General features: G+C 40.0%; 1 protein-coding gene across 4 annotated transcripts; it reads right to left on the reverse strand.

Moving 5' to 3' along the window:
* Positions 1 to 6,490: 6,490 nt before the first annotated feature.
* Positions 6,491 to 26,090, reverse strand: LOC102457772 (phospholipid scramblase family member 5). Of its 4 annotated transcripts, XM_006116280.3 has the most exons (8): positions 25,813 to 26,084; positions 20,986 to 21,137; positions 14,799 to 14,841; positions 13,645 to 13,865; positions 12,313 to 12,474; positions 9,432 to 9,593; positions 8,424 to 8,506; positions 6,491 to 6,629 (listed from the first exon to the last, which is right to left on the reverse strand). In XM_006116280.3, exons 1-7 carry the CDS (start codon positions 25,823 to 25,825, stop codon positions 8,468 to 8,470), a joined length of 792 nt encoding a protein of 263 aa, XP_006116342.1. In that variant the 5' UTR covers positions 25,826 to 26,084; the 3' UTR covers positions 6,491 to 6,629; positions 8,424 to 8,467. The 4 variants fall into 4 exon arrangements, with proteins under 4 accessions (XP_006116342.1, XP_075793792.1, XP_075793791.1 ...); XM_075937677.1 differs by lacking the exon at positions 20,986 to 21,137 and having other exon boundaries at positions 25,813 to 26,086; XM_075937676.1 differs by lacking the exon at positions 6,491 to 6,629 and having other exon boundaries at positions 8,378 to 8,506; positions 25,813 to 26,086.
* Between the last annotated feature and the right edge of the window lie 215 nt (positions 26,091 to 26,305).

The following is a 26,305-nucleotide window of genomic DNA, read 5'->3' on the forward strand; positions in this document are numbered from 1 at the left end:
AGTTTTGATTTGATTTGATAATTTGAATTTAACACCTATAACCCACATGGTGTGTATTTTGCAAAAAAAATAAATTTGGAGTTGAAAGCTGTGACTAATAGGCCCATCATGCAAACAACCAACCAAACAAAACCAAACCCAATACCCTAAGATTTATTCCTTTCATCGAAGGAATTATTTGCTTTTACCTTCCCACCATGTCCCACCCCTCCTCCTTCCTGCTGTGGAAGCAGGCTCTTTGCTGGCCAGGCCTCTCGCGCGTATTGCCATCCCCTTGATGAAAAACCTTACACTATGTAACTTAAAGATCGGAGACGAACAGGAACCAAAACCAGACCTGAAAAGTTCATGTAAAGTTTGTGCTGCTTGTGCTGACTGTGCCATGCTCGATAAGGCAGAAAAGGAAAAACAGGAAACCATCTCACCCCCTTACTCCAGTCACTTAACAGACAGGGTCTGCTAGCCTATCACAAAAAGTGCGCAAAAGCTTTCTCTATAAAACAGCTTCCCCTCCTGTATCAAACTGAGAAATCCCAAATAAACATTGGATGGCAGAATATGAGCCAGGTCCGAGGACTGAACACCCGAGGGCCCCCTCCTGCTCACTGAACCAAACGAGTTCCTGTAGAGCGTAACGTATACCAAACATCACGAATACCAAATATGTTGTTGTTGTTGTAGTTTGTGTGTCTGTTAAATGTAAGTATTGTTATCTGAAATTGTTTAGAGGTATTGTTAAGTAGTAGTGTTAAAAGTTTTAGATAAATGATTAGTCTTATAAGTAACACTGATGTAAATGTAACTGTTAATAATCCCTAGTCCCTCGTTAACAACTATTGGGATTTAGAGAAACTTCAGAGAAGTTTCTTTACTGTATTGCATTTTGCTTATTGGACATTCTAATAATTATTTGGTGCCTACGTATATAAAAAATTGATAAAATAATAAATTATACATAGAAGCCCTTTAATAAAAGTTTTAAAGATATTTAGTAATAGTTTGCCTGTTTCTGCGCCTCCCTGGGGCTAGCCACATTTCCGAACCTTTTACTTTAAACCACACCTGCTCTTGACCTCCAAATCTTTTTCATGCAAGGGAGGTAAGGGTTTTTTTTGTTTTGTTTTTTGCTTTTGTTTTCCACTGTTGAATGATCTATAATACAAAGGACATCATGAAAATAATCATACATATCATGCAGTGATTAAGTATAGTGTCAAGTAGGGCAGTACTGTTCCGATATTTTTAATTTACCTTCAGTTTCCATTAAAAGGACTTATTTTTAAAATATGATGTCCCATAAAGCAAATAAAAATTAATGGAGCAGTATAACTTAAGTTCACAGGCAGAGTTTTCATAATATCATGGCATCCCTAAATAAATTTATACTGTATATTAGTTTCATAATGCTCTTCGTTCTACTGAGCACATATTTCTGCCTGAGTCCTGTAAACTTTAGTTACTAGAAAGAATTGTACCTCACATCCACATTTATAATCAGTTCTCCTAGTGCTGAGCATATTTTACTTTCTACAGAGCAGTCCAGAGAGGCAATATCCTGAAGGGTATGAGTGGACCCTTCTCCATTCCTTCACTTTCCTTTGAGTCAAAGAAACACAAAATCCCTCCACTTCCCACAATCACCACTTCTTCCAGCGACCACAGTGTAACTGTCTTTGTTCACAAGTGAAACAGTTGATGTTTCAGTTAAAAGATAAGGCTTCAATTTGACTTAAAATTGAGTTAGTCATAACCAGTGGGAGAGAATTGGGCCTCAGGACTTTACTAGGAAAGAGATTATGCTTATGCTTTTACAAAGGACTGTTTCTTTAAAACTGTATAATGAAAAGTCAGAACATCTACACATTTTGTTTATTTTTATCATGAAATTTGAGATAATTTCTAGATCACAACTACAAATCTCAAAGGTCCTGTCTATAATAGCATTGCCAGGTTGGGAGCAATGAGACTAACTCTTCCTCTGCCTGTCTATAATAGCATTATTTCTAAAAAAATTCCTCTCTGCTAGCCTTGGTCTACACTAGGGAGTTACAGTAAACTTCCGATAATCTGGCACCTTTAGGACCCAGGGGGTGCCAGATTATCAGATTTGCCAGACTACCAGAAGGGGGGGCTATGAGGGGTCTGGGATGGGATGGGGGAGATGCCACCCCAGATCCCTCATAGCCCCCCCTTCCGATAGTCCGGCTCTGCCCCGGGCGTCCCTGATTCAGCCACTGCTGGTCAGTTTCAGCAGCGGCTGAATCGGGATGCCTGCAGCAGAGCAGCTGGGGTGCTGCCGGGTTGGTCCGGTAGCGCCAACCCTTGGCGCAGCAAGACCAACCCGGCAGCACCCCAGCTGCTCTGTCCCAGGTGTCCCCAAGTCAGCCGCTGCTGAAACTGATCAGGGGCTGACTCCAGGAAGCCCGGGGCAGAGCAGCTCTGCCTCGGGCTTCCTGGAGTCAGCTGATGGTCAGTTTCAGTAGCGGCTGAATCGGGGACAGCTGGGGCGCTGCCGGGTTGGGTTCCGCAGCCCTGAGGGACAGCTCTATGGAACCAACCCGGCAGCGCCCCAGCTGCTCTGCCCCTGGCTTCCCCGATTCAGCCGCTGGTCAGTTTTAGCAGTGGCTGAATCTGGGAACTTGGGGGCAGAGCATCTCCAATGGTCCGGCTGCCCAGAGCACTTCCGGGTTCCTGATGGTGCCGGACCATCAGATGTCAGATCATCGGAGTTTTACTGTATTTCAAAATAACTCCCCTTATTTTAAAATAACAAATGAAGTGTCCACACTTTATGTTTTGTATTTCAAAATAATAACTCCTGGTTTCCACAAGGAATAAGGCTCATTTCAAAATAGTTATTTTGAAATTTTGGTAGTAATTACTCCACACTGCATCCTGGGTCTCTAAGTCGAGATAGCGCGTCCACATTAAGGGAGCCTGCCTTGGACTAATTTTGAGGCTTCCCTGTAGTGTAGACATGCTATTTCAAAATAGTTATTTTGGGAATTATTATTCTGAAATAAGTTATTTGGAAAGAATTTCCTAATGTAGACATGCCCCTAGGAATAGCAGTGACAAGATTGCCAGCATAGACCAGAGTCAACTGGCCACTGATGTATTAACCAAGGTCTGAGACCTGATTTGAGACGGCTTATATGACACCATAGATAAAATACCACTTAGCAGCTGCTGCCCTAGTGGAAATCTTTCAGAAAAAAATAATCTAGTGTAGAAACAGGCAAAAGTTTCAAAGAACCAATTAGTGTTGGAAAAGTACAAGTAATCTCAGTGTTTATGTGCAGATTCATTGGCAATGTAGAACAAACAGCTTTCATGTAGCACTTTGGCACATCTGGTTCTATATTAATGGTTTTCAACTTTTCTTTTCATTTAAGGACCCCTCACACAATTTTTGAATGGAGATTTGGACTTCTTTGGAAATCTTTGACGACATAGTTTCTGGCTCCCTGGGGTCCGTGGACCATATGTTGAAAACCACTGTTGTAGATGAAACCCAGGGGGAAAGAAAACATATCCAAATCAGGCCCATATGCAGGTGGTATGCGAAGGGTGAGAATGCACCCCTGCATAGTCCCCCAAATAAGGGTGAGGCTGGGGCCAATTCCAGCTGGTCTGGGGAGAGCTGTGGCGGCATGCTGCCCAAGCTCCCTCCCCGGTCCTCCAGCTGTCCAGGGGAAGGTAGAAGTGGCACATTGCCCAAACCTCCCTCCCCCGCACTTCGCCCAGCTAGAGGAAGGCTGTGGTTGATCCCTCCCGCCCCCCCAGAAGTGAGGCCAGGGGTGGGGTTGTACTGTGAACTCCTTTATATTTAAAAAAATTGCAATACACATTTACAAATAAACACCCGTCATAGAAATTCCTGTGTACGGGCCTGCAAATTTTTCATAAAGTTCAGTATGAGTTTTGTCCAGAAATAGGCGAAGGTTTTGTGTCATATATGCTAGGGATTCAGATATTTTTCCCATGCTGACTTCCTCATTCCTATGTGCAGTTGACATTCAGAAGAATAATTATCAAGGGTGCTTGGTACAACATGTGACCCGATGTTCTTCTTATATCTGTTTGCAAAGTCAGTGTAATTCTTTAATGTCTGAGATAAGCATCAAAGGGCAGGACCAATATAATAATCATTGTAATCATTCCCTTTGTTTGTTTTCTTTCTTTATATATAGCTGTGCCAGAGGCTCATGGGCAAATCCTATGATAGAAGAAAGAAATCCAGTAATCAATACTGCAGATAGAAATCCAGTAATCAATTTCCACTATATTTGCTAATTTGAAAATGCAGTTTCCAAGGATCATGTCAGTACATCAAGGAGCAACAGACACTTACAGAGTCCATTTGAAAATGTAAGAATAATTTAATGCGCCTACAAGTTACATAGTCAGTGCACCTTACACAAAACTAAACAAGAGCTAAACTAACTGTAATTTCCATTTTAAGCAAATAAATATACGGAAGCCAGAAACTAGTATCAAGAACAACCTGCCATAATTTTGTCTTGAAAACAAGCATTCAATGCATTTCTTGTTGTTTGAGTTATAAGAATTACTATGTACTGAAGATGAAAGACACTGTGTTACACACTCTTTCTGTTTATGTGTACATGTGTGTGTGAGAGAGAGACATTAACCTTTAAATCAACAAAGCTGTGATTAGGGCCTTACCAATTCATAGTCCAGTTAAGTCAATTTCACAGTGATAGGGTTTTAAGCATAATAAATTATATAGTTTCGGATATTTAAATCTGAAATTTAATGGGAACTGTGGGGATCCAATCTCAAAAGGAAGTCACAGGGACAGTTTGCAAAGCTATGATGGGGTTAGTGATATTGCCACCCTTATTTCTGACCTGCTGCTGGTGGCAGCACTGTGTTCAGAGCTGGGTCAGCCAGACAGCAGTAGCTCCAGGCTAGGCACCCAGCTCTAAAGGGAACCCCACTGCCAGCAGCAATGCAGAAGTGAGGTTGGCATGGTATGGTAGTGCCACTTTTACTCATGTGCTGCTACTGGTGGGATGCCATGCCACCCTCACTTCTACACTACTGCTGGCAGTGGGGCTCCCTTTAGAACAGGGTGCCTGACCAGCAACTAAGGAGCTTCCTACAATTGGGGAAGGTTTCTAGAAATGGCTCTGACCCAGCCCCAGGAGCAGCCTCTGCAGAGGAAGAGTTAGTCCCATTGCTCCCAACCTGGCAAAGATTAGCTGCTGGACCTTGGCACATGGTAGGAGCCCCCTGACCTACTACTTCCCTACACTAACCAGATTTCATAGGGAGATCTGGTTTCATGGTGGAAATCGTATTTCACAGTCTGTGAAGTATTTTTCATGGCCATGAACTTTGTACAATTCTAGCTATGACAGAACAATCCACTGTTCGATCTTTTTAGGAAAAACAGTAATATTGTCACAGTGCCACCTGGTGGTAAGGTAAGGCTATTTTTGTTACCCATTTTTCTGTGGTACTTCCTTCCCATCCACAAACTGAGTCTCATCTTCAAACCTTTAATCAAGTGAGGAATCTCACAAAAGCAGTGTTCATGAAGTTAGTATGACTGCTCAATGAGCAAGGACTGTCCACTTGATTCGGATTGTGCATGATCGACTGATGAGATCCTTTTGGTGTTGCTCTTCTCAACTTCTTGGTTGCTTAGGGCTCAATTCTGCAAATTGCTTTGCTCTCTGGCCTTGATACATTGAGGCACATCTTTAACTTTAAGCTTGTGAATAACTTCAATACTCACATGCTTAAAAAGAAGCAGCTGTTTAAGAGCTATGCTTTCGGATCAGACTGCTAAACAAAGTTCAGGACTGAACTCCAAAACTGTGCAATTATGAACAGATTTCTGCTCGATTGGGAGACGTGGGAGCAGGCACTTTTGCTCTTCCCTGCTTGGTAGCCTCTCAAACTAGATCTAAATGGGATATCCTACAGCAGGTGTGGCCAACCTGAGAAGGAGCCACAGTTTACCAATGTACATTGCCAAAGAGCTACAGTAATTTGTCAGTAGTCCCCATCAGGTGCCTCCTCTCCCATCTCCAGTATCTTTGGCCCACCAATCAATGCCTCCTCTTTCTTCTCCGAGCCTCCTGTCCACTGCATCAGCTTTTTCATAGCACTCTGGAGGCTCTGTGGGGGAGGAAAGGAGCAAGGGTGCAATACGCTTGGAGGAGGAGGTGGAGCCAGGAGTTGAGCACTGGAAAGTTGGTACCTGTAGCTGCAGCCTCAGAATCAGTGCCTGAGCAAGGAGCCACATATTAACTTTAGAAGAGCCACAAGTGGGTCCAGAGCCACAGGTTGGCCACCCCTGTCCTATACTTATGAAATCAGTATGGATAGTTAGGGGCCAGGCTAGTATTTACAGGCTTGATCAGAGATGCTCCCACTATGGTATGCTGAATTCTCCCCTGCAGATGCCAGCTACCAGCTTCAGTGAGAACTTCCTGAGTTATCAACTTGAAAATAGCAGCAACTTGAAAATAGTAAAACAGTCCCAATGTCTTTTGCGAAAGGTTAATTTCAAACAGCAAACAAAATGAAACTGGTCTCTGCAAAAGGCTGGAAATCAATTATAGGTTGAAGCGGTCTCTGGTGAAGATCATAGTCTGTGGAAAATAAATATTGAAGAATGAAGTGTTGCTGCCACCTACTGAACATATGTAGCATGTAGTTTTACTATTTGCCATAGTGGTTGGTAGTGAAACTAGTCACCTTATTAAATAATCTCAAAAATGTGTTAACTATTTGCCAGTATTCATTGCCCAATTCATGCTATCAAATCTCATACAACAGATGTTTTGTAAACTGTTCCCTCAGGTTGTGTGCACTGTTATTCTTTGTGCATGATTTGCCACCTATGTTACTCGGCATTATTTCTGTTCCCTGAATGGATCACTAAAAATTTTAAGATGAGAATGATATATAACAATTGACAAATGGTAAATAATGTACAGCGAATGTGTGTTTTTGTGCACAAATACTCTTGCTCACATATAAATAAACCTATATATAAATCGTTCTGAGTATTTCAGCAGGGACAGCTGATCTCCAAGCAATTGCATGAGCAAAAGTCTGGCAATGTGAATGTTTGTGAACAGTAACTAGTAATATATATGAACATGGTACAAATGAACAGCCATTCAAAATCAGAAAATGTGGTAGTGAACACTCTTAGCAGGATGTAACTAGCTCCAGCCTTAAGATATGTTTGTACATTGCAATTTACATCTGTGTCTGAAGTGCAGCTAGAAAGCTTCTATTGACCAGTAATATCACAGAAAATACCTGTGTCTGCCTATTCCCAGAGGGGAGGTATAAAAGGCTGTTGCTTTGGTTTATGTGGTTGCTTTTCACTTTACGTTGGCTTCAGAAAAGTGCAGGTTTGAATTCAAAAGTATTAGGGTATGATGTGGATCAAAACAAAGAATCTTCCACAACAATGAGATGGGAGTAAACTTTTGAGCACTTAAAGGCATTGCCTATTGAAATGTTTGTTGCTCTCTCTCTCCCTGTTTGTATAATGTGGCGAAGGAACTCAGAGATGCTTACTTGACTCTCTGGATGCTCCAAAATTTTTGAAAACAGGTCACACATATATGTGACTAATTATGGACTTGGACAATTTGGACTCCCATTTTTGAAAAATCTTTGTCAAAAAATCACATCTCTATATATAAAAAAAGTTTTCCTGCCTTGCGACAGAATGATGTCATTAGGCTGTCTTGCCGCAGAAGTGGCCAGAGAGAAGGGGGTTGGTGAGTGTAGCATACAGTAGGTGCAGCCCCATAGTGATTTATAAACCTTAGCTCTGTAAAATATCTTTAAATCCAAGAAGGTAATTCTTTCACCTCTACTCGCCCCACATAAATATATACTCATCTTAAACTTCCCCATTGAGCAATACCAGTACATTGTTATTGTTATATTGAATTTGTTACTGTTAATTAATAGTAGATCTAAAAGCTACTACTGAAATAATGGAAAGTCCCACCCTTATTTGGTTAAAAACTAGTACCAGCACTTGCAAAACTTCAAAGGGTTCTCTCAACATAGACTTCATCAATGATGCTGCAAGCCTTAGTTCTAATCTTTCATGCTTCACATGCAAAAACATCAAAAGAGAAAAAAGGAGAAAAGCTATTTCCAAAGCAACATTACTCTGTCTGTAAACTGTATGTTTAGCCATCAAAAATACAATTCAAATGGGGAAATTATTATTTACATAAGATATTTTTAATACATACAATCACTAACTTTTTTCCTCAAAAAAGATTTGTGTGTAATAAAATATAATGTCTAGAACTCAAGAGATTTGCAGAAGAAAATGAAAAAGAATTAAAAAGTGTCTGATGTAGAAGCCTTCAAAGCAAGAAGATCAATTTATATTCTCTCTTACTTACTGGAACACATTCTGCATATTTTATTGTTTCTGTCATCTTGCTTGTTATAATCCATCCAATGAGTTCTCAAAGAACATTAAATCCTACAAATAAATAAACTTTGAATGTTAAAGAAGATACAAAAAGGCAACAATTAATATAAAAAAGACTAGTAGGCTTTTATTATGTAAAATAAGTATATTAGTCAATGGCTTTTTGCCACTGAGCAATGATAGTTATGTTACGTGAAAATATTACATGTCATGAGAATTATATTTCTAAACTTGTTGCAGCCAAGAACTAGAATAAAAAATTAGAATCACTGTTGTTGTTTTTTCAGAAATACAATCAAAATAGCTTTGTCTGTCTTCCTGTCTTATCTGATTAGAGAATCCAAACACTTTATTGAAATTGTTATGTGGCCATCATAGCGATGCAGATGTGTAGCATATTAAATATAATGCATATGGAGAAATAAATCAAGCAAGAAAAAAGATGTTTTTTTGCCATGATAGTTGTGCACCTAAAATCTATATGCAAGCCCTCTTTGCCCCTGTTTTTAAGTTTCAGTGCTTTATACCAGAATGTTTGAAGAAAGAAACATGGGCAAAGGAGAACATTATGGCCCATTGGTCAGACATAGGATAAATCAAAGGATTCACCTTTCCACATCCCAAAGTTAGCAGCATAGGTAAAGATATTGTCTACAAATCCAGAACAAAATCTGGAAATCTTGTCTCCTCATATAACTCTCCTATGGAATCTATGGGAGTTATTTAGACCCTGATGGGGTGAATCAGGCCCAGAATCTTGAAACTGCAATAAAGAATCAGTGTAATTTCTCTTCGCTCTAGGTTCATAGGCAGAGGAATAAGTTCAAATTGAATAGTTTTTCCTCATGCCTCAGATTATCCTGTGTTCTGTTTGTTTTTCATAGGATTAAAATATCTGGTCACAGTTTTTATAACATGACAACATATGCAATTACCTAGCTTGGCGTGGCTTTTCCCTCTGGTTTTGTGTACTTACTATGAGGAAACATGCTCCAATCATTATAGCCTTAATTTTCACGTCAAGATCTATAGGAACCTGGATCCCAAAGTTAGCAGCATTGGTAAAGACATTGTTTACAAATCCAGACCAAAATTTGGAAATCTTGCCAATTGTGGACATTTCATTAAGGGTTTTTACCTACACATGAGAAAATAAGGATTAAAAACAGCCACACTAACATATATAAACCTTCCATTACCTCCCTCACAAACAATAATTTACTGGATTTCTTATAATCAGTGCCCTGCAACAGAGAAGAAAGTATTCTATTTTTAGTGGGACAGATCTCAGTTGGCATAAATCAGTACAATTCATTGATTCCATTGCTGCTTCTCCAGTTTTCACAAGCTGAGGATTTGTCCACGAAGGTAAAATGAAGCTCACACCATGTAGGCAGCCAGAACAATGTTACCCATTTATGTCAATACTTACTAGAATTCATTATTATTTTAATCAAAACACAAAAATATTTCCTATTTTGAATAGTTTTACAACCTCTGCTTTTCACTTTTCTATGACATTTTGGAAAGGTTATTCAAAGCATATACATTTGCAACAGACCAGCTTACAATATTTATGATTACCCCATCTTTCCTGCCTTCACCTTGACTTGCTTGTCTCAAGCAGCTGTAATGTCTTATTTTGCAGACTTTAAACTTTTTGGTGCAGGATCTGACATTTTCTGTGCTGGTAGAGTGCCCAATACCATGGGTCCTAGATTGTTAGAGTCCTCGTTATGTAACCACAACACAAATAAATAAAGAACAAGGACACTCTTCCTTGACACTTTATGCCTATGAAATGTCAAGATGTCACAGAGAGAGGATCCATGTTCTGTATGAGCTTTTTAGATGGAATTTGAAAAAACAGTTTGTGATATGTGAAAAGCAGGGTATATGGTCAATGTCATCACCATGTATCAGATTCACCCCTACTGCCTGAGACTATGATCCCAGAGGACTGATAGAGGAGCTGGTCAACCATTGATGTCATCTTGCCTCCCTCCATTTGTACAATGAACTTTAATGCAGTTTCTAATTGTGGAAACTGCACATGCACAGCATGTAACCCCCATGCCACCTCTGCTGAATGTGTATTCTTCTCTCCAACTTTCCCTCCAAAAAGCTTTCCCAGTGGCCATTAACAATCAGGCTGATTCTATTCCCATTGGTATTCAGGGGCAAAATCCCTATTACTCCAATGGGAAGAGGACTGGTTCCAGTGGACTGACAGACATCCCTGGTCCTCATGCAATAAGAGCTGGGTGCAAAACAGCACATCTGAACAACCATCAATGTTGGTTGTGAATTCAAATTTTGTGGCTTTTTCATTTTGTTCAGAGGAAAATTATTTCTTCGCACATTCTCCATAGTCAGCAAATGGGAATTTCAGTATTTTTGTCAATTTGGCTGATAAATAATAGCTGTGCAGTGCATATGTTGAAATGCAGTTTATGGCAAGCATGCAGGGCATGCCTCTGCAGCATGATACCACAGCAAAGACCTGCAGTAGCTGTAAAATCAGAAAAGCAGACAACATTTTGACTGGAAAATACACGTGCAGTTGCACACACAGAGCAGCTGATTCAGTGGCAGCACTTAGACACCTTCCTCCCATACTCTTGTCACCCAGCGGAATAACACTAGATCATTGAATCTCTGACATATTCACTGTACACAAAGAGTTAGAGGACTCTTGCTTCTGCTGCTGAGAAGTATCATGTCACAGTGATGCCGAAACAATAGAAATAAAAGACAGCAGCTGCAGTAGATTCCACAAAAATAATTTAAATGCATACAATACCATTGCGGCTGTCTCTGACCAATGGAGTTACTTGCTCTGATTCAGATGAGGTAAATTCCCTTCAATCTGTAGGCCTCCTCTAGCCACTGACTTCAGATTGCCTCTAATCAGTAGTCTCCTGTTCATTATCACTTATACTGTGGGGTAGCATGCATATCTTTATCTATGTGAAATGACACACCACAAAGATCCCCTTTTAGACATCCAGGATCAGCAGCAGCACAGAAGCTGCTTGGGAGTCAGGAAAAAGAAATTGCAAAAAGGTATACAATTTTCCCCTTCTTTCACAAGGAAATTTCACTTCAATAAAAAACTCTTGTCTCTAAATAGCAGTAGTATCATGTCTGGCTCTGACAAATGTGTCCTTGACTGCTTAGTCATTACAATTATTTAGTCAATTTAACCTACATTTGTGAGCAGAACATCACTGAAGTCTTTGGTGTGGAAGGTTGCTATGACCCCTTAATCTGGATAAAACAGAGAGAAAGTGAGAAATCCCAAGCAAGCACTGGGTTTGTCATAGCAAATTCTATGCATGTTTTATTCTCCCTTCCCCCCGCAATCTACTGCTTCTCAAAATCAACTGTCCTTCTGTGGAAGTAGCAGTGAAGTGGATGTAAATCTATTCAATGGCAATACTACTTTTAGAATCAAGTCTAAGGGTATTGATGTCAATGGAAAGAGTCCCTCTGAGTGTAGTGGACTTTGGATCAGAATCTTTCAGATGGAGATTGGGATGTAATCCGGGCCCTGATGAAGCAGATGGCAAAACTTCCATTGATTTCAGAGGTCCAGGATTTCGTTTTAGAAGAATGTTTTTTTCTGCATCAGTTGTCACTCCTATTGAAGAAATGCAGGTGGTAGGCTCAACTTCCAGCTTAAGATCTGAAGCTGTAACCATGAATTTCAATTTGTCGCTCTGTGCACTTTGGACATCTGGTTCTTAAAGTACAGTAGTTCATTGGTTTTTAAATTAAAAACTTTCATTGAATGTGTCAGTCAGAATATTATATTACTTTTAAACAATGTGTATTCTCTAATGTATGAAACATACCTCAAAGTCTACATCACCAAAACAGCTGCATGTTGCATAGGGGCCAATTATTTTCAATACATCTTCTTTGCTCTCATTCAGTATAGTGAATTTAGGTAGCAGAGGGTCCCACTTCTGGACAACGTAGCCGACTATTGTACCGGGAGGGGATTGAACTTCCAACTATTAGATGAAAGTGGCATACAATAATAGCATGTGTAATTTTAGAAGATTAATTCCCTATTTTTTAAATGCAAAATTTTGAACCATAAAAATAGGGTGAAAACACTTCATATGATAGTTTTAAATACATTGAACAATATTAACTTAATAATTGCTGATAAAGAATAAAGTTTTATATCATGTGAAAAAATCATATATATATATATATATATACAGATGCTAATGTAATTACAGTTATTAGCTAATATACAAAGGTCTATTTCTATAGAGGTGTTGATATTGCTGTACCTCAATCTTCATCTCTAGTGCAAATCATAATGCACCACTGAGAAAGTAAGTGGGCAAATATATAAAGTACTTGCATAAAATGATGAAATCAACATGTTGGAATAGAATATTTACCCTTCACAGTCAATGCGTCTCAGAGTCAGAGTGCTTTATAGTAATGAATGGTACAATAGAAGAGAAAGGATCTGTGTTCTCATTCAAAGGAGAGTATTTTTAACATTGGAGTCTCTTAATACAAGACTGTGGATACAGTGAAGCTCTATAGGAGCAGCATTAGGACTTTCTGTTGCAGAGTCCAAGGTGTTCCCATCTAAGTCAGATTGACCCACATCAATTAAGGACCTCCATTAATATTCCTATCTTTTATATACTTTACTGTCACACAGTATGTGATTTGTACTGTAGAGTTACTATTAGCCTGTGACAAATAAAATGATATTTATTGTGCTAATTGTTTCTTTAGGATTGTGTTAAAAATTCAAAAAATCAAGTTATTCAAACTATACATACAAACGCATATACGTAGTATCTCACAGGACTTATGAGTACTAATACGGACCTTTTTGCACTAAACATAGCAAATACCAAGCAAACTACCACCAAAAAGAGATGTTCCTTGACTTGTCTAGATAATTATGATTTTTATGTCTTTTTTGAAGAGGAACTATGGTCTAACAGCCAGAGCCCGGCCTTGTGATCTCTAGTCTCAGCTCTAACATTATTTCACCACATGAAGATGGACAAAACAAATAATCTTCTGTGCATTTTACCCATTTGGAAAGTGGGTATAATGCCAAACTAAGAAAGGTTTCCTGAGGCTTGGTGAAAGTTGGTAAATAATTTGAGCACAGATGATAGATACTGTTGTTATTATTCACTGACCTCTTGCATGTAGCAAGGGAACCAGCAGCTGTTACATCTCAAGGGTCTATTCACCGTGATCACCTCTCGACCGGTGTTATCAGTTATCCTTATGGTGAAAGATCGTATAGGTGAACAGAAATTACGATCAAAGCAACCATTTTCTTCCATTGCAAAGTAAACTCTTTGTCCCAAATGGTTTTTTATCTCATATTTGCTGCAGGTCTCTGTACCAAGTATGACTAGTAAAGTAAAACAGAAAGTTATTTAGGATAATAAATTAGAATTACAGATAGCCCAGAAACACTTGATCCCAAGTGTAGATCCAAGTTTACAGTCCAACTTCTCTCTATAATATATATTGCAATGTCTTTGGAATGGGGACCATTTAAAATCCCATTAAAGTAATGAAGTTATGCAACAATAATGAGATGAGGGATTGAATCAGAACACCATGGAATCTGGAAAAATCAGATCTGTATTTCAAACCAAATTAAAGAGTGCCCAGCTTGATCAACTGCGAAATTATGAAATTAAGATCAGGAACCAGATTTGATATCCAGAGTTATGGGCTGAGCTCCTCACTAACTAGGTGAAAATTAATGACATGATCCTGTTCAGTTTTGTTCAGTAGCAAAACTCCTATTCATGTCAATAAGGCAGAATCAGGCGCCATGCCAATCTGCAATGAAAAAGAAAGTCAAGAAATATGACATTTATTTTCTAGCAGTTAGTTTCCAGAGGGCTTTGCAATTTTAAGTCACTATATAAATGTAAAATTTTTTGCAATATTGTATCACTTAGAGATTTCTTCTTTTTTTTTTTAACTCATCTGATTGGAGAGCATTACATTATATGGTAGTGTGTGAATAACTGATAAAGAGAACAATGTCATCCTAATCCTGGAAACTCTTAAAAATGTGAATAGCTTTAGGCAGTCCCACTGAACTCCTCATTGACTTTTTCATCTCTTTTTATTAGTAGAACTGCTGTAAACAAAATGCACTGTCAGCATTAAGCCTATCAGTGCATTGAGGACTGATCAAATGCCCATTATGGTCAGTGGAAGTTTTTTCATTGATTTAAAAGGGCTACAGTCAAGGCATAACTTAGGTCACATTTACAGAGATATCTGCATGCTGGCATTGTAAAGATGAAACTCATTCACATGGTACCTTCAAGAAGCTCCACCTGCTGGTGAATGATTATCTGGTCCAGCTGTTAAAAAAATGAAAATAAATGAAACAACGTGGTGGCACTCTCATAACATTAAAGAGATTTGGAACTGCCAGAGTAATCATTCTCACATACCTGATAAACCCAGTGTCAAACAGTGAATATTAGCCATTTATTGATAACTGTTCTCCACAAAGCTGCTAAATGGTTTATAATTCTCTCTGAAGTATTTGCTCTGTTTTGAGAAGGGGATGTTAATGCTGCAAAACTAACTGGATTTTATATCTATGTCACTTTGACAGTAAGTTACTCTACTAACAAGTTAGCTTTTGGTCATTTCTTTTCCTTAAATTTCTGATGCCCATGAGATATTTGCTACAGGATTTTCTCTTTCCTTAAGGCTGAAGAAAGAACATATGGTATCATCATGCCACAACCCTTTACTGTCAGTTCTACATTTGGCAAACCTTGTGTAGTACATATTCAAAACAACCTGCAGCCATTTGGTTCAAGTCCATCTTGCAGCTCATCCAGTTTGTAAAAAGAATCTGGTGAGATACCCTCCACGGCCTCACAGTTATCGCTGTAGTACACAAGCAAATAAGAGATTTTTGAATAAAGCCTTTATACTTACAAGTGTTTCCATAAGACTTAGTTACTTGCAGCTTTAACTGCAGGAGGCATAACAAGCACTTCTTGCAGCTTAAGGGAGCTTAGTATAGAGCTTTGCTATCAATGAAATGGACAAGTACTTTGTAGGTTGCCAACCACCTTGAATGTCACAGGAATATTCCAATATTCAAATACCGGGTTCATACCCCAATTTAGTCTTTCACAGGACAATACATATGGAGTGCAGTCAAGCTATTTAAAAGCCTGGAACTATTTTAACCCTATAAGTTAATTTATTATCAATGAAAAATATGTCTAAATTTAGAGAGTGCAGTAAGGTTAACAATATTTAATATGCTTTTTGTTTTACTGAATCTATCATTTATCAGAGCACTCAAGGATCACAAAGATTTCTCACATTGCATCTCAAATGGTCTTAGAACCCAACATTTATAAGGGTCTATTCTGCTCACTTAACTTTAGTCCTTTTAGCAGATTAATTATCATTTTCAATGATGGTAGTTTTGTTTGTATAATCTAAACATATCTAGATTATATTAGCCTCATTTACATGAGCCCTGCAATGGACAGGTAACTGCTTCACTGTAATATATATCTTGGATTCTGTTATTGCCACTCCAACGCATCTGATAAAGTGGATTTTACCCACAAAAGCTTACGATCCTGTATATTTTTGTTAGTCTCTAAGGGTATGTCTACACTAGCCCCCTAGTTCGAACTAGAGAGGATAATGTAGGCATTTGAAGTTGCAAATGAAGGGCCTGGGATTTAAATATCCTGGGCTTTATTTGCATCTTCCCATCTGGGTGCCAATTTTAAATCCCCTTAGTCCGAACTAACTGCCCGCGGCTACACGCGGCAGTCAAACGTTAATTTGAACTAAGGTCTTAGTTTGAGTTAACTGTTATACCTCGAGGTAAGGACTTAGTTCAAGTTAACGTTTGACTGCCGCATGTAGCCGCGGGCAGTTAGTTTGGGCTAAGGTGATTTAAAAATGGCTCTCGGACGGGAAGATGCAAATAAAGCCCGGGATATTTAAGTCCCAGGCTTCATTTGCAACTTCAAATGCCTACATTAGCCTCCATAGTTCGAACTAGGGGGCTAGTGTAGACATACCCTAAGGTGCCACAGGACCACTCATTGTTTCATGTTTCACATTCTTTTCCTACACTTTTTTTCTTTTGGGTATTGTCCTGTATATCTCCATATGCTGAATAGCTATCTCTATTCTAGTGACCACAAGCTTTTGCCTATTTCACAGGAGATATCAACTTGCTACAAATCACCTTGTACCTCAGGAAAAGATGTAGGGTCTATTCTCTCAACAGATGTAGAGCCTGTCATTCTGGGAGGATAGTTCTCCCACATCCAATCAGGTCTCATTCCGAATTCCACTTGGTCCATCACTTGGTCATTTCTGTGTTGCTAATCTTGCAAGAATTGGGTGAAGCAGGGATTTCAAATAATCACAGAGCCTTTCTGTGTATAAACTCCAGTAATTTTAATTTGCAAATCAGGTGGATTAAATGGAAATGTGAACAAATCCTCTGGTATCAATGTAGGGATTTGAGCTACTCCCAAAAAATAATTATCAAACTGTACTTTAAGAAAGTAAAATGCCAGAAGAATCCAACGACTAAAACAGAGGTATTTCTGAATGCAAGACTACAAGAATGTTGGAGGCAGCATGTCCTCAGCAGTTTCCCTGAATGAGAAAGGTTACACTGGGTAGAAGTCTGCCAGCCTTTTCCCTGAGCATATCACATTAAAAATTGTTATTCTAAAACTGCTCTTTTTTCAGTCATGGGGTTAAGTTTGACTCTTCTTAATGACAAGCAAACATTCTGGACAGAGCCGGTCTTAGCTGCCATTTTCAAGGGGCCACCTACAGAGCCAGTTTTAGGGGCAGGCTATGACCGCATTTCAGTCCGACCTCCTGAATCTTCCCCCTGGTTACTTCCTGATCCCCTTTTTTTGTTGCTTGACAAATTTTTCTCCGTTATTTTTGAAACCATCTAGCAACCCTCTGGGCAAGCCGAGTAGTAGCCTGGGGCTGCCAATTAGCTAGGACCAGCTCTGATTCTGGGGGAGCAGGGAAATCCTCAATTTAATAGAAAAAGTTTCATAGGTGTTGGGTTGCTATCCTGAAATGGAAGCAACTACTCTGTTTGGGCTTGTCTATACTACAGAGAAGATCTTCACTGCCACAGTGAAAATCTGCTAATTTGAACTGAGAGGGTGCTCCTATTGGCGCCAGTAGTCCTGCTTCTAATGAAGAGTAAGGGAAGTTGACTGAAGCATGAGCTCCCAATGACCTCTCGCTGTGTGGATGCTGCCAGAACATTATTTAAGATACTTAAACTCCAGCTATGTAATTAACGTAGCTAGAGTTGTGTATCTTAAGTTAACTTTCCCCTTTAGACTAGACCTTTGCTTTTCCGCTACTAGCACAGATTTAAAGAAACAATCCTTGAGATGCTCTCAAAAGCAAAACTTTAATTTATAGTTGGACCTAATACTGGTAAATAAAACCTAAATGATGACTACTTAGAATGCCTCTCACACCTTCAATGCATCCAAACCTTAGGATTCTGCTGAGGAATATCAGATCTGATTAAATGCTTCCCAAATCCTACAGTTGTTCAGTGGCAAGTGTATGAATGTTTCAGAGAGGCTACGTCCAGACTGCGGCTTTCAGAAGAAGCTTTTCCGGAAGAGATGTTCAGAAAAAACTTCTTCCAAAAGAGATCGCCCACGCTGCCAAAGTGCATCGAAAAGCGATCTGCTTTTTCAAAAGATAGCGTCCACACTGAATGGATGTTATCTTGCATTTAAGCTGTGATTACTATAGACGGAGTGGCCACCAGGGTACACATGTGCTTTTTCCCTCTTTCTTCTTCTTTCAAAAGAACTTCCTCTTCCCCATCCACACATACCTTTTTCCAAAATAGCTCTTTCGGAAAAAGGCTTCTTCCTCATAGAAAGAGGCTTACCAATGTTGGAAAACCCCCTCTGTGCTTTTTTTTTTTTTCAAAAGAATGCAATTGCAGTAGAGACGTAAATGAAGGTTTTTTTTTTTGAAAAACAGCTGTTTTTCTTAAAAAAAACAACGACTCTGTAGTGTAGACATAGCCAGAGATAGAGAAAGTCTTCTCTTCTATTTCTCTAGACTGAAAAGGTGGTTAAGAGTAAACAGAGAGATGATAAACCCACTATCTGAGGAAGTCATGATGGTTATTCATTCAGAGAAACACCCTGATTATTGGACTAACTTTCGGCATTAAATACAGGAAGCTCAGAGCTTTAAACTTGGTTCTGACAGTAATTTGCCCATGTGTCAGATTGAAAATATCTTTAAATAGGGATAATAGAATGTACTGTCTTACCTCATAGGGGTAAGTTGAGGAATAATTAGTTACTGTTTGTACAAAACTCTGAACACCTAACATGCTAAGTATTTATTATTGCCATTACTTTTAGTCCTTGATTGATACTACTTGTTCCACCATCCCTGAACTAATGCTCACGGAATTGACAATGTATGTCATTTCAGTCAATGTGCCATGGACCCACTATACCATCAGGGGCGGCCCATGACTATAGGTGGACTCGGCTGTCGCCTAGGGCACCGCCTTCAATGGGGCACCCGATGATGACATCACGGGGCGCCCGGGGCGCCCCATGATGACGTCAGTCCATGGATGGCCGTGTAGGTGGGGGCACTGGTCACATGATCCATCTGGGTGCCAGCTTCCGCAGCCTGCCTCAGGCCACTCCTGTATACCATGGCTTTAAAGTGAAGAATAATGGGGCAAAAAACAATTGCTAGTCCTTTGAAGTTTCATAAGGTGACTGACAAATAGACACTACAAGGTAATTTAAGCTGAAAATGTAAAATACATTATTTTTCCTATCAAATCCTAGTATGGACAGAAACGTTCTCATGCATTGATTTCAGTTTAAGCCTTTATGAATTTAAACATTCCTTAGCCCTGTTAGAGCGTTGGGAGCCAAACTCTACATCTGTCCAGTGCATGAGAATCAAAGCTATAAATTCTAAATTGCCAGACTAGCTTCATTGTCAAAACAGAGGGCTTGGTTCCTTCTCCCTCCCACATGCTGATCAGTGGGAATAATGTGGAGTAAACTACTACAGTAAAACTCCATTAGTCCGGCACTCCTGATAGTACGGCATCAGCTGGAATCCAGAACTGCTCAGGTCAGCCGCTCTCACGGCCAGGCCTCTGTGAGCAGCACCGTTCTACTCATGGTCCCCAGCGCACACAGCATCCAGCCTGCACGTACTAGCAGCCAGCCGCTGAGCACAGACAGCTGCATCGGGACTCGGACATAAGGTTGGGGGAGACAGCAGGGAGGGGAGATATTTGGCTCTGGGGAAGGGGAGAGGGATTGGGTTGTGCACAGCGTCCCGGCCAGTTCATTGAAAAGCCGGCCACTCAGCTCACGTGCCCCAGCACCTGGAGGGAGACGCGTGGCTGTACCAGCGGCTTCAGGACCTGAGCTTTAGGTGTGGGGGGAGAGGAGGATTGGGTTGGGAGTATGTCCCCTTATAGTACCTCCTGGTACTCCAGCATATCCGATAATACAGCACCACCTAAGGCCCAAAGGTGCCGGATTATCAGAAGTCTACTGTACATGGTTTGAATAATGGTTGCATAAGGAGACTGTGAGCAAAGTGCTGTTAGGACTCAATCAGCATATGTGGCAAAGTATCATCTTTAAAATGCTTACATTCTGAATAGTCTCATGTGCTCGTGGAAACACAGCTAAGATTGGTTTTGGTCCTACAGACTCTGCAGTTTGACGGGTCCTCTCTGGCTATGAAACTTAAAAGATTTTTAAAAAATCATCATTGGAACCTATTGTGTTTGCCACTCCCTTTACAAACCACAATTTGCAAGAGGCAAGGATGGTTTTGGACACAAATTGTATAGGTGGGCATCTAAGATGCCATGATCCAGGGATATCTCTGGCCTATGTATCCTTGAATTTTTTCCATCCATGCATGGAATACATTTTTATGTGCACTGAGGCATGTGCAGATGTGCATCATCAGTAGAAACATATGGTGCCAGCTGTGGGCACTCTGCTAATCTGCATGGCTGACCAAGCACTCAGCATACAGAGAACACTGCCTATGGCCCCCGGTAAAAGTATCACTATGGGCAGAAGCCATCTATCTATAAGACCTTCGTGCGCCTCAAAATGTGGGCTCCATTTCAGAGCCTTGTTTTTCTTTCTTTGAAGTCAATGGGAGTTTTGATAACGATTTTCATGGGAGTGAGTTCTTAATGAGTTGAAGGGAGACAGGGCAAAGAAAATGGGTAAGGTATGATAAGGGGTAAGGTATGACCCACCTTGCTGAGTCATAGGGGGCTGAAAGTAAAACCAATACATTTGCCTAAAGCTGCAGCAACCATAAGGCAGGCCCTTTTTAAAAGGCTAAATTAATTTCAAAGCTTTGTTTTGTTTCAACACAAGCTCAAGCTCTTGAGAAAATACAATGTGATTAAGGTTTAGAGACAACAGGACCTGGCTCAGGTATTCCAGACCAGGAGGCAAGCTGGGAGGCGGTGGTGCATGTTTCCAGACTTTTATAGGTTCGATAAGTTTGCCTTGACTAGGAGGGTCAGGAGAACCTGGGAGATAATCCTGAAAGATTTTGTTTATTTGTCCTTGAGGCTCTGCAGAAAGGGGGAAAAAAGATTTAATTAACATTTAGGTTATACAATTAGGATATGATATTGCTTCCTAGGTAACTTAACATTTACTTTTGTGTCATTTTTATGTAGCTGTATCTATCCAGAAGTCTGTCATGAGAGAATTTTGCAGGACTCAGACCTATAGTAACTTGGTGGTAGAATGTGGACATCAATGCACAGAGACACAAACAACATGCACATGTACATTATATTATGCTGGGAGTTGAAGGCAACCTCACAGGTGGGGCAATAGCTACCCCGCATTCTTGATTAATACAACACACACACACGAATGGTAAGAAATCTGAACTATGTGGGCAGAAATGTTTCTCTGATAGCTGACTGCAAAGGTAGGGGCTGATTATTGTTTGAGAAAGAGAGCAAAGCCGCACAAACGCCACTACCAAAGAAGACAGCATCAGGGAGAGCCTGAGAAGTACTTGCCATGTGACCTTGTGAGAAAGACAGTAGAGTACGTTTGGGTAAAGTGCTGGTTAGAAAGGGGCATGGGACTCTGGACAGAGAAACTGTATCCTGACCTGTGATTCCTGTGTTCAGGAAATCTGGACTTCACAGTACTTTTTTTCTGCAAACAAACAGGATTGCACCAAAGAAATCCCTGATTCCAGTGTTCCCTGTAGGCTGTGGGCTAGGGCAGCCACTCAAGAGAAATTCAAATATCCTCCAGCTGATTAGCAGAATGCCCACAGCTCCTACAGCTGGCAGCATGTGCTTTTACCGGTGGTGCATGCCTGCACAAGCTTTGGTGCACATAATAAAATTTATTCTGCACATGCATGGAAAAAATTAGAAGGAACATTGCTTGACTCCATCATTAATTTCTTCTAATGGCAACAATGCCACAAGACTGTTTGCATCAAATGGGGTAACTGTTTATATACTAAGTATCAGACGGGTACCTGTGTTAGTCTGGATCTGCAAAAGCGACAAGGAGGCCTGTAGCACTGCAATGAGGAGTAACGGTAGTTCAAATTAGGAGCTTTAATTCGAACTACCTAGCCCGTGACGTGTGTAGCCGCAGGCAGGTAGTTCGAACTACGGGGCATTTAAAAATGGCCGCGCCCGGGAACATGTAAATAAAGCCCGGGATATTTAAATCCCAGGCTTCATTGGCAAGTTCCAATGCCTACATTAGCCACCCTAGTTCGAACTGGGGTGGCAGTGCAGACATACCCTTATAGACTAACAGATGTATTAGAGCATAAGCTTTCATGGGCAAAGACCCACTTCATCAGATGCATGAAGTGGGTCTTGGCCCATGAAAGCTTATGCGCCAATACATCTGTTAGTCTATAAGGTGCTACAGGACTCCTTGTCGCTGTTTATATACTGAGAGTGCCTGTGCAATATCCTCTTAAATGTTTATGGTTTCATTAATGCATAATAGGCTTTCAGTACTGTGATGTAGTGTCAGTACCTTGCTGGTTGCTGTGCTTCGGCTGTGGTGACCACTACTGGCCTATGTCTGTAAGGACTGCCCACAGGGGGCATCTTGAGAGCCCCCATGACAGTGACCGAACTGATTCTACTGGTAAAGGGAAGGGATGGAACAAAAGAAGTGAATGTTGGGGGAAGGGTCAGTTGCTGGCTGGGAAACATGAAGGGAACAGCCTGAGCTGAAGGCTCAAGGGCTAGGGGTGATGGACTCCTAACCCAAGGAGTCTGAGGCATCCTGACCCTGACTCCTGTAACCACATCATGTCTAGGCTGTGCTGTATCCTGGAGAAGCAATAAACCCTCTATTCTACTGCCTGGTGGAGTCTGTTCTTGCTGCTACGGGGGTGCAGCATCGGGGAAACCCCCACGCGTCGGCACAAGTATACTACCTTAATCTGAGAGAAACCTTCACTAGAAAGTGAATGACTTGTCTGGGATCTGCGGTTCCTGAAGCTGGCTTTTTTTTTTTTTTTTTTAAAGATACCAATGGCTGCATTGCTGTTACCATGATTAGGCCTGATTTTTCATACTAACTAAATGGTTTTAACCAATGTAATGCTATTAGTTTAACTGGTGTTATTCTAGGATGGATTTAGACTATCAGGAGATCAGGTTTATCTGTTTGTGCACTTAGGGCTTCATTCTGGAAACACTCACTATTGGACATAGTATTTGTTATCTCGGGTAGTCCTATTTAAGGCAATAAGGCTACTTCTGCTTGTAAGTGGTTGTAAAATTGGGCCCTATCTTACACTCATGCAATGCCACCAAAGTCAATTAACATGCACATAACAAAAAGAAAACCTTATGAACCCATTTCTGATCTCACATGGGTTTTACCATTGATTTCAGTGCTGCTATATTTGTTATCGTCTTACTATCTAGTTTAGAAATATGCATCTGTCTATCTGTTTGTGAGCCAATCTGTTCAAGAACTCATCCTAAACCATAAGACTTAGGAGCAACAAATTTGATATGCAGTTTCCTCTTATAACTTAAAGTAAGGTGAGGATTTGGTCATACCAGGACAACGAGATGTGCCTAGAATTTGATTGATTCTCATAAAATAGAAAGGGAAGGGTCTAGCAGATGGGAGTTATACTGTAGAATGACCACAGGGAGCAGCAAGAGGCCAGAGATGGGGACTGGGACAGCTTTAACCCCATTGGACAGCAGGGCAGGGATAGAGAAAGGGACAGCTATCTACTATATATTTCAGAGAGTTTGTCTGTCTGTCCCCTAGCTGGGGACATGCACCCTTCTCCCAGCAGCGTCTGCTGCTGTGGCCATGGAGAGGTGCTTCTCACCTGGCCCCAAGAGGTTATGGTGAGAGGGCTGGAGCTGTCTTCTCTCCCGAAGGAAGCCCAAGCCTGCATACTGAAATCCTCATCCCAGCCTCTCCCAGAGCAATGTTTTAAATGAAGAAAAATCAAATTTATTTGAGTTAAGGACCTAATCAATGCCAAATAAATCTTCTAGTACTGGTATAAATTAAAACAACGCCAAGCCCATTGTGTTTAAATAATACAGCATTTTATTAAACTAAGCCTCCACACTTAGACACTGTGAGGTCCCCAAGCATGCTAAAATACTTAGGGACAATGGGCTTTTAGCACCAGAAGGAGCTGTGGCTTTAAAGTTTTCCATTGCTGTTATGAGTTTAAATGAGATCCTTCATTATTATTTGAACACAGTGTAGCTGATTCATCGTTTAATCATATTTTGATCTTAATTTATCTTTGCAGCCACTGCCTTCTTTCAAAGTCTAAGACCACAGGAAAAAGAAGAAAGCCCTTTGAATTTCTGTCTGGCTTTTAAAAAATGTATAACTGGGTTATGAATATTTTATAGTGCTTCTCCATCATTTCACCTCACAGAGTACTGTTGTTGCTCCAACTCTTGATACGTGAAATGCCATGAAGTCTTATTGGCCACATGTTAGTGTCATTTTTGAACAGTAATAAGAAATAAAATGACAAACTAAAATTTTGTCCATCACATTTAAATCATAAAAAACACCCGAAAGAGTAAATACATTAAATATTGAAGGAAATCTCAGATACTCTGGCCTTTGTCTATTTTTGTGCATATTTTGTGAGAACTTTTTTCTGTTCCACTTATGATAAGTGAACACTTAAGATAAACAAATGGATTGGACAGTATAATAATAATTTGTAGAATTATTGGCTACTGTCCAGAAGTGTATTGCCATGCTTCTTTGCTATGGAAGCTCTATACTAGATGGCTACATTATTTAGCTGTTTCTGCTAACTATTCTACGTTAAAAATATACATGACAAATTCCCTATTATAACTTCAGTAGAAATATGCAAGTCTTCACACTCTAAAATAATAATATTTCAAAGCATGCAGCAAAAATGCTATAAAAACTACTTGGTAGTCAAAGACATCCTTAGTGTTAAGTCGCATTAATTTTAAAGATCTTGCAAAAAGATAGAAGAAAACTGACAATCCTGTATAGCAAATTGTTGGAACTCTGCTAGACCCCAAAATTCTGCCCCTGCTGTACCTGAATAACTCAATGCGGACTTGTACCAACATAAAGGCGAACTAAATTTTGACTGTTTCTGTTTAGTCATATTATTTGCTAGTATGTGCAAATGAACTTGGAAGGATTTGATGATTAACTGACTGCTACTTTCACTTGCAGTTCTGAGGCTCCAGCTAAAGACAATAATGTCAAGAATGAACGCGAATATAGCTAATCTGACTAAATGCAGTTAATCATCAAAGATTTCCTTTGTTACTTGGTGCAGGATGGTGACATCTGGAAAATGAGCATAATCTGCTGATACTTCTTCCATAGTCTACTTTGAAAATAGTGTGTATGCAAAATATGTTAACCTTGGATCAGCGTATATCCTTTCCAGATATTCAGTGCCAAATATACAGGCAGTGGAAAACATAGAAATATGAACAAACACCTCACTGATGCAAATGCAAATGCAAATGCAAATGCTACTTTTTATTTAGTATATTTTATTTAATTAACATTTTATTATGGGTTTTACTCTCCAAAGGAGCATCTTATATTTTGAAAAAAAAATAATGAAATAGCCATGCTTTAGATTATGTGTCTTTAATCTGAACCCTGCTCCTTTAATTAAATTGCTGGAAATTTACAAGACTAGTTTTCTGTAAAAAATGGTATCAAAATGTAGGCTCTATATGCACTTACCTTGAGAGGCCATGAAGCTGCCTGAGTCACTTCTTCAAAGGAAGCCAGGTTAAAAGAAAAGGCTTTTCTTGTTGCAGGAAGGGGGGAGCACAGCATGCGCAAAACTTCAGAAGGTGCCTGTCTACTTCATGTCAGCTCACAAAAGAACTGGAAGGAAATGTATCACCTTTCCTATGTTCCAGGATTATGCATTTTATGACGATGGACAACAGGGGGAGATGGTGCGAGCAAACAAGAAATATATTATTCATTTTTAAATCATTTTGCATCAATGAAAACAGGAGAGGTGCATCACCAGTACAAAGACGTAAAATTCAAGTGCCCATTGGTTAATTTAAACACATGGATAAGACCTATGAGTCCTGCTTTGTAGTGTACAGCTTAGGTTTTTGTATTCTAAGACTAGACATATTCTGTCTTTGTAATTCTGTATATTTCTATTTTCCCAGGACTTCTACAAAGGACACAGGAGCTGATGGCTTCCTCATAATGA

This window comes from Pelodiscus sinensis, chromosome 10 (genome assembly GCF_049634645.1).
Source record: "Pelodiscus sinensis isolate JC-2024 chromosome 10, ASM4963464v1, whole genome shotgun sequence".
Lineage (NCBI taxonomy): Eukaryota > Metazoa > Chordata > Testudines > Trionychidae > Pelodiscus > Pelodiscus sinensis.

Excerpts from the sequence above, each read along its gene's own strand:
- LOC102457772 (XM_006116278.3), bottom strand. Across the intron at positions 12,475-13,644 it reads TCCCTTGCTACATGCAAGAG|TTGGAAGTTCAATCCCCTCC; the intron begins GTCAGTGAATAA and ends TTCATCTAATAG. Across the intron at positions 9,594-12,312 it reads TTGGTGATGTAGACTTTGAG|GTAAAAACCCTTAATGAAAT; the intron begins GTATGTTTCATA and ends TCTCATGTGTAG.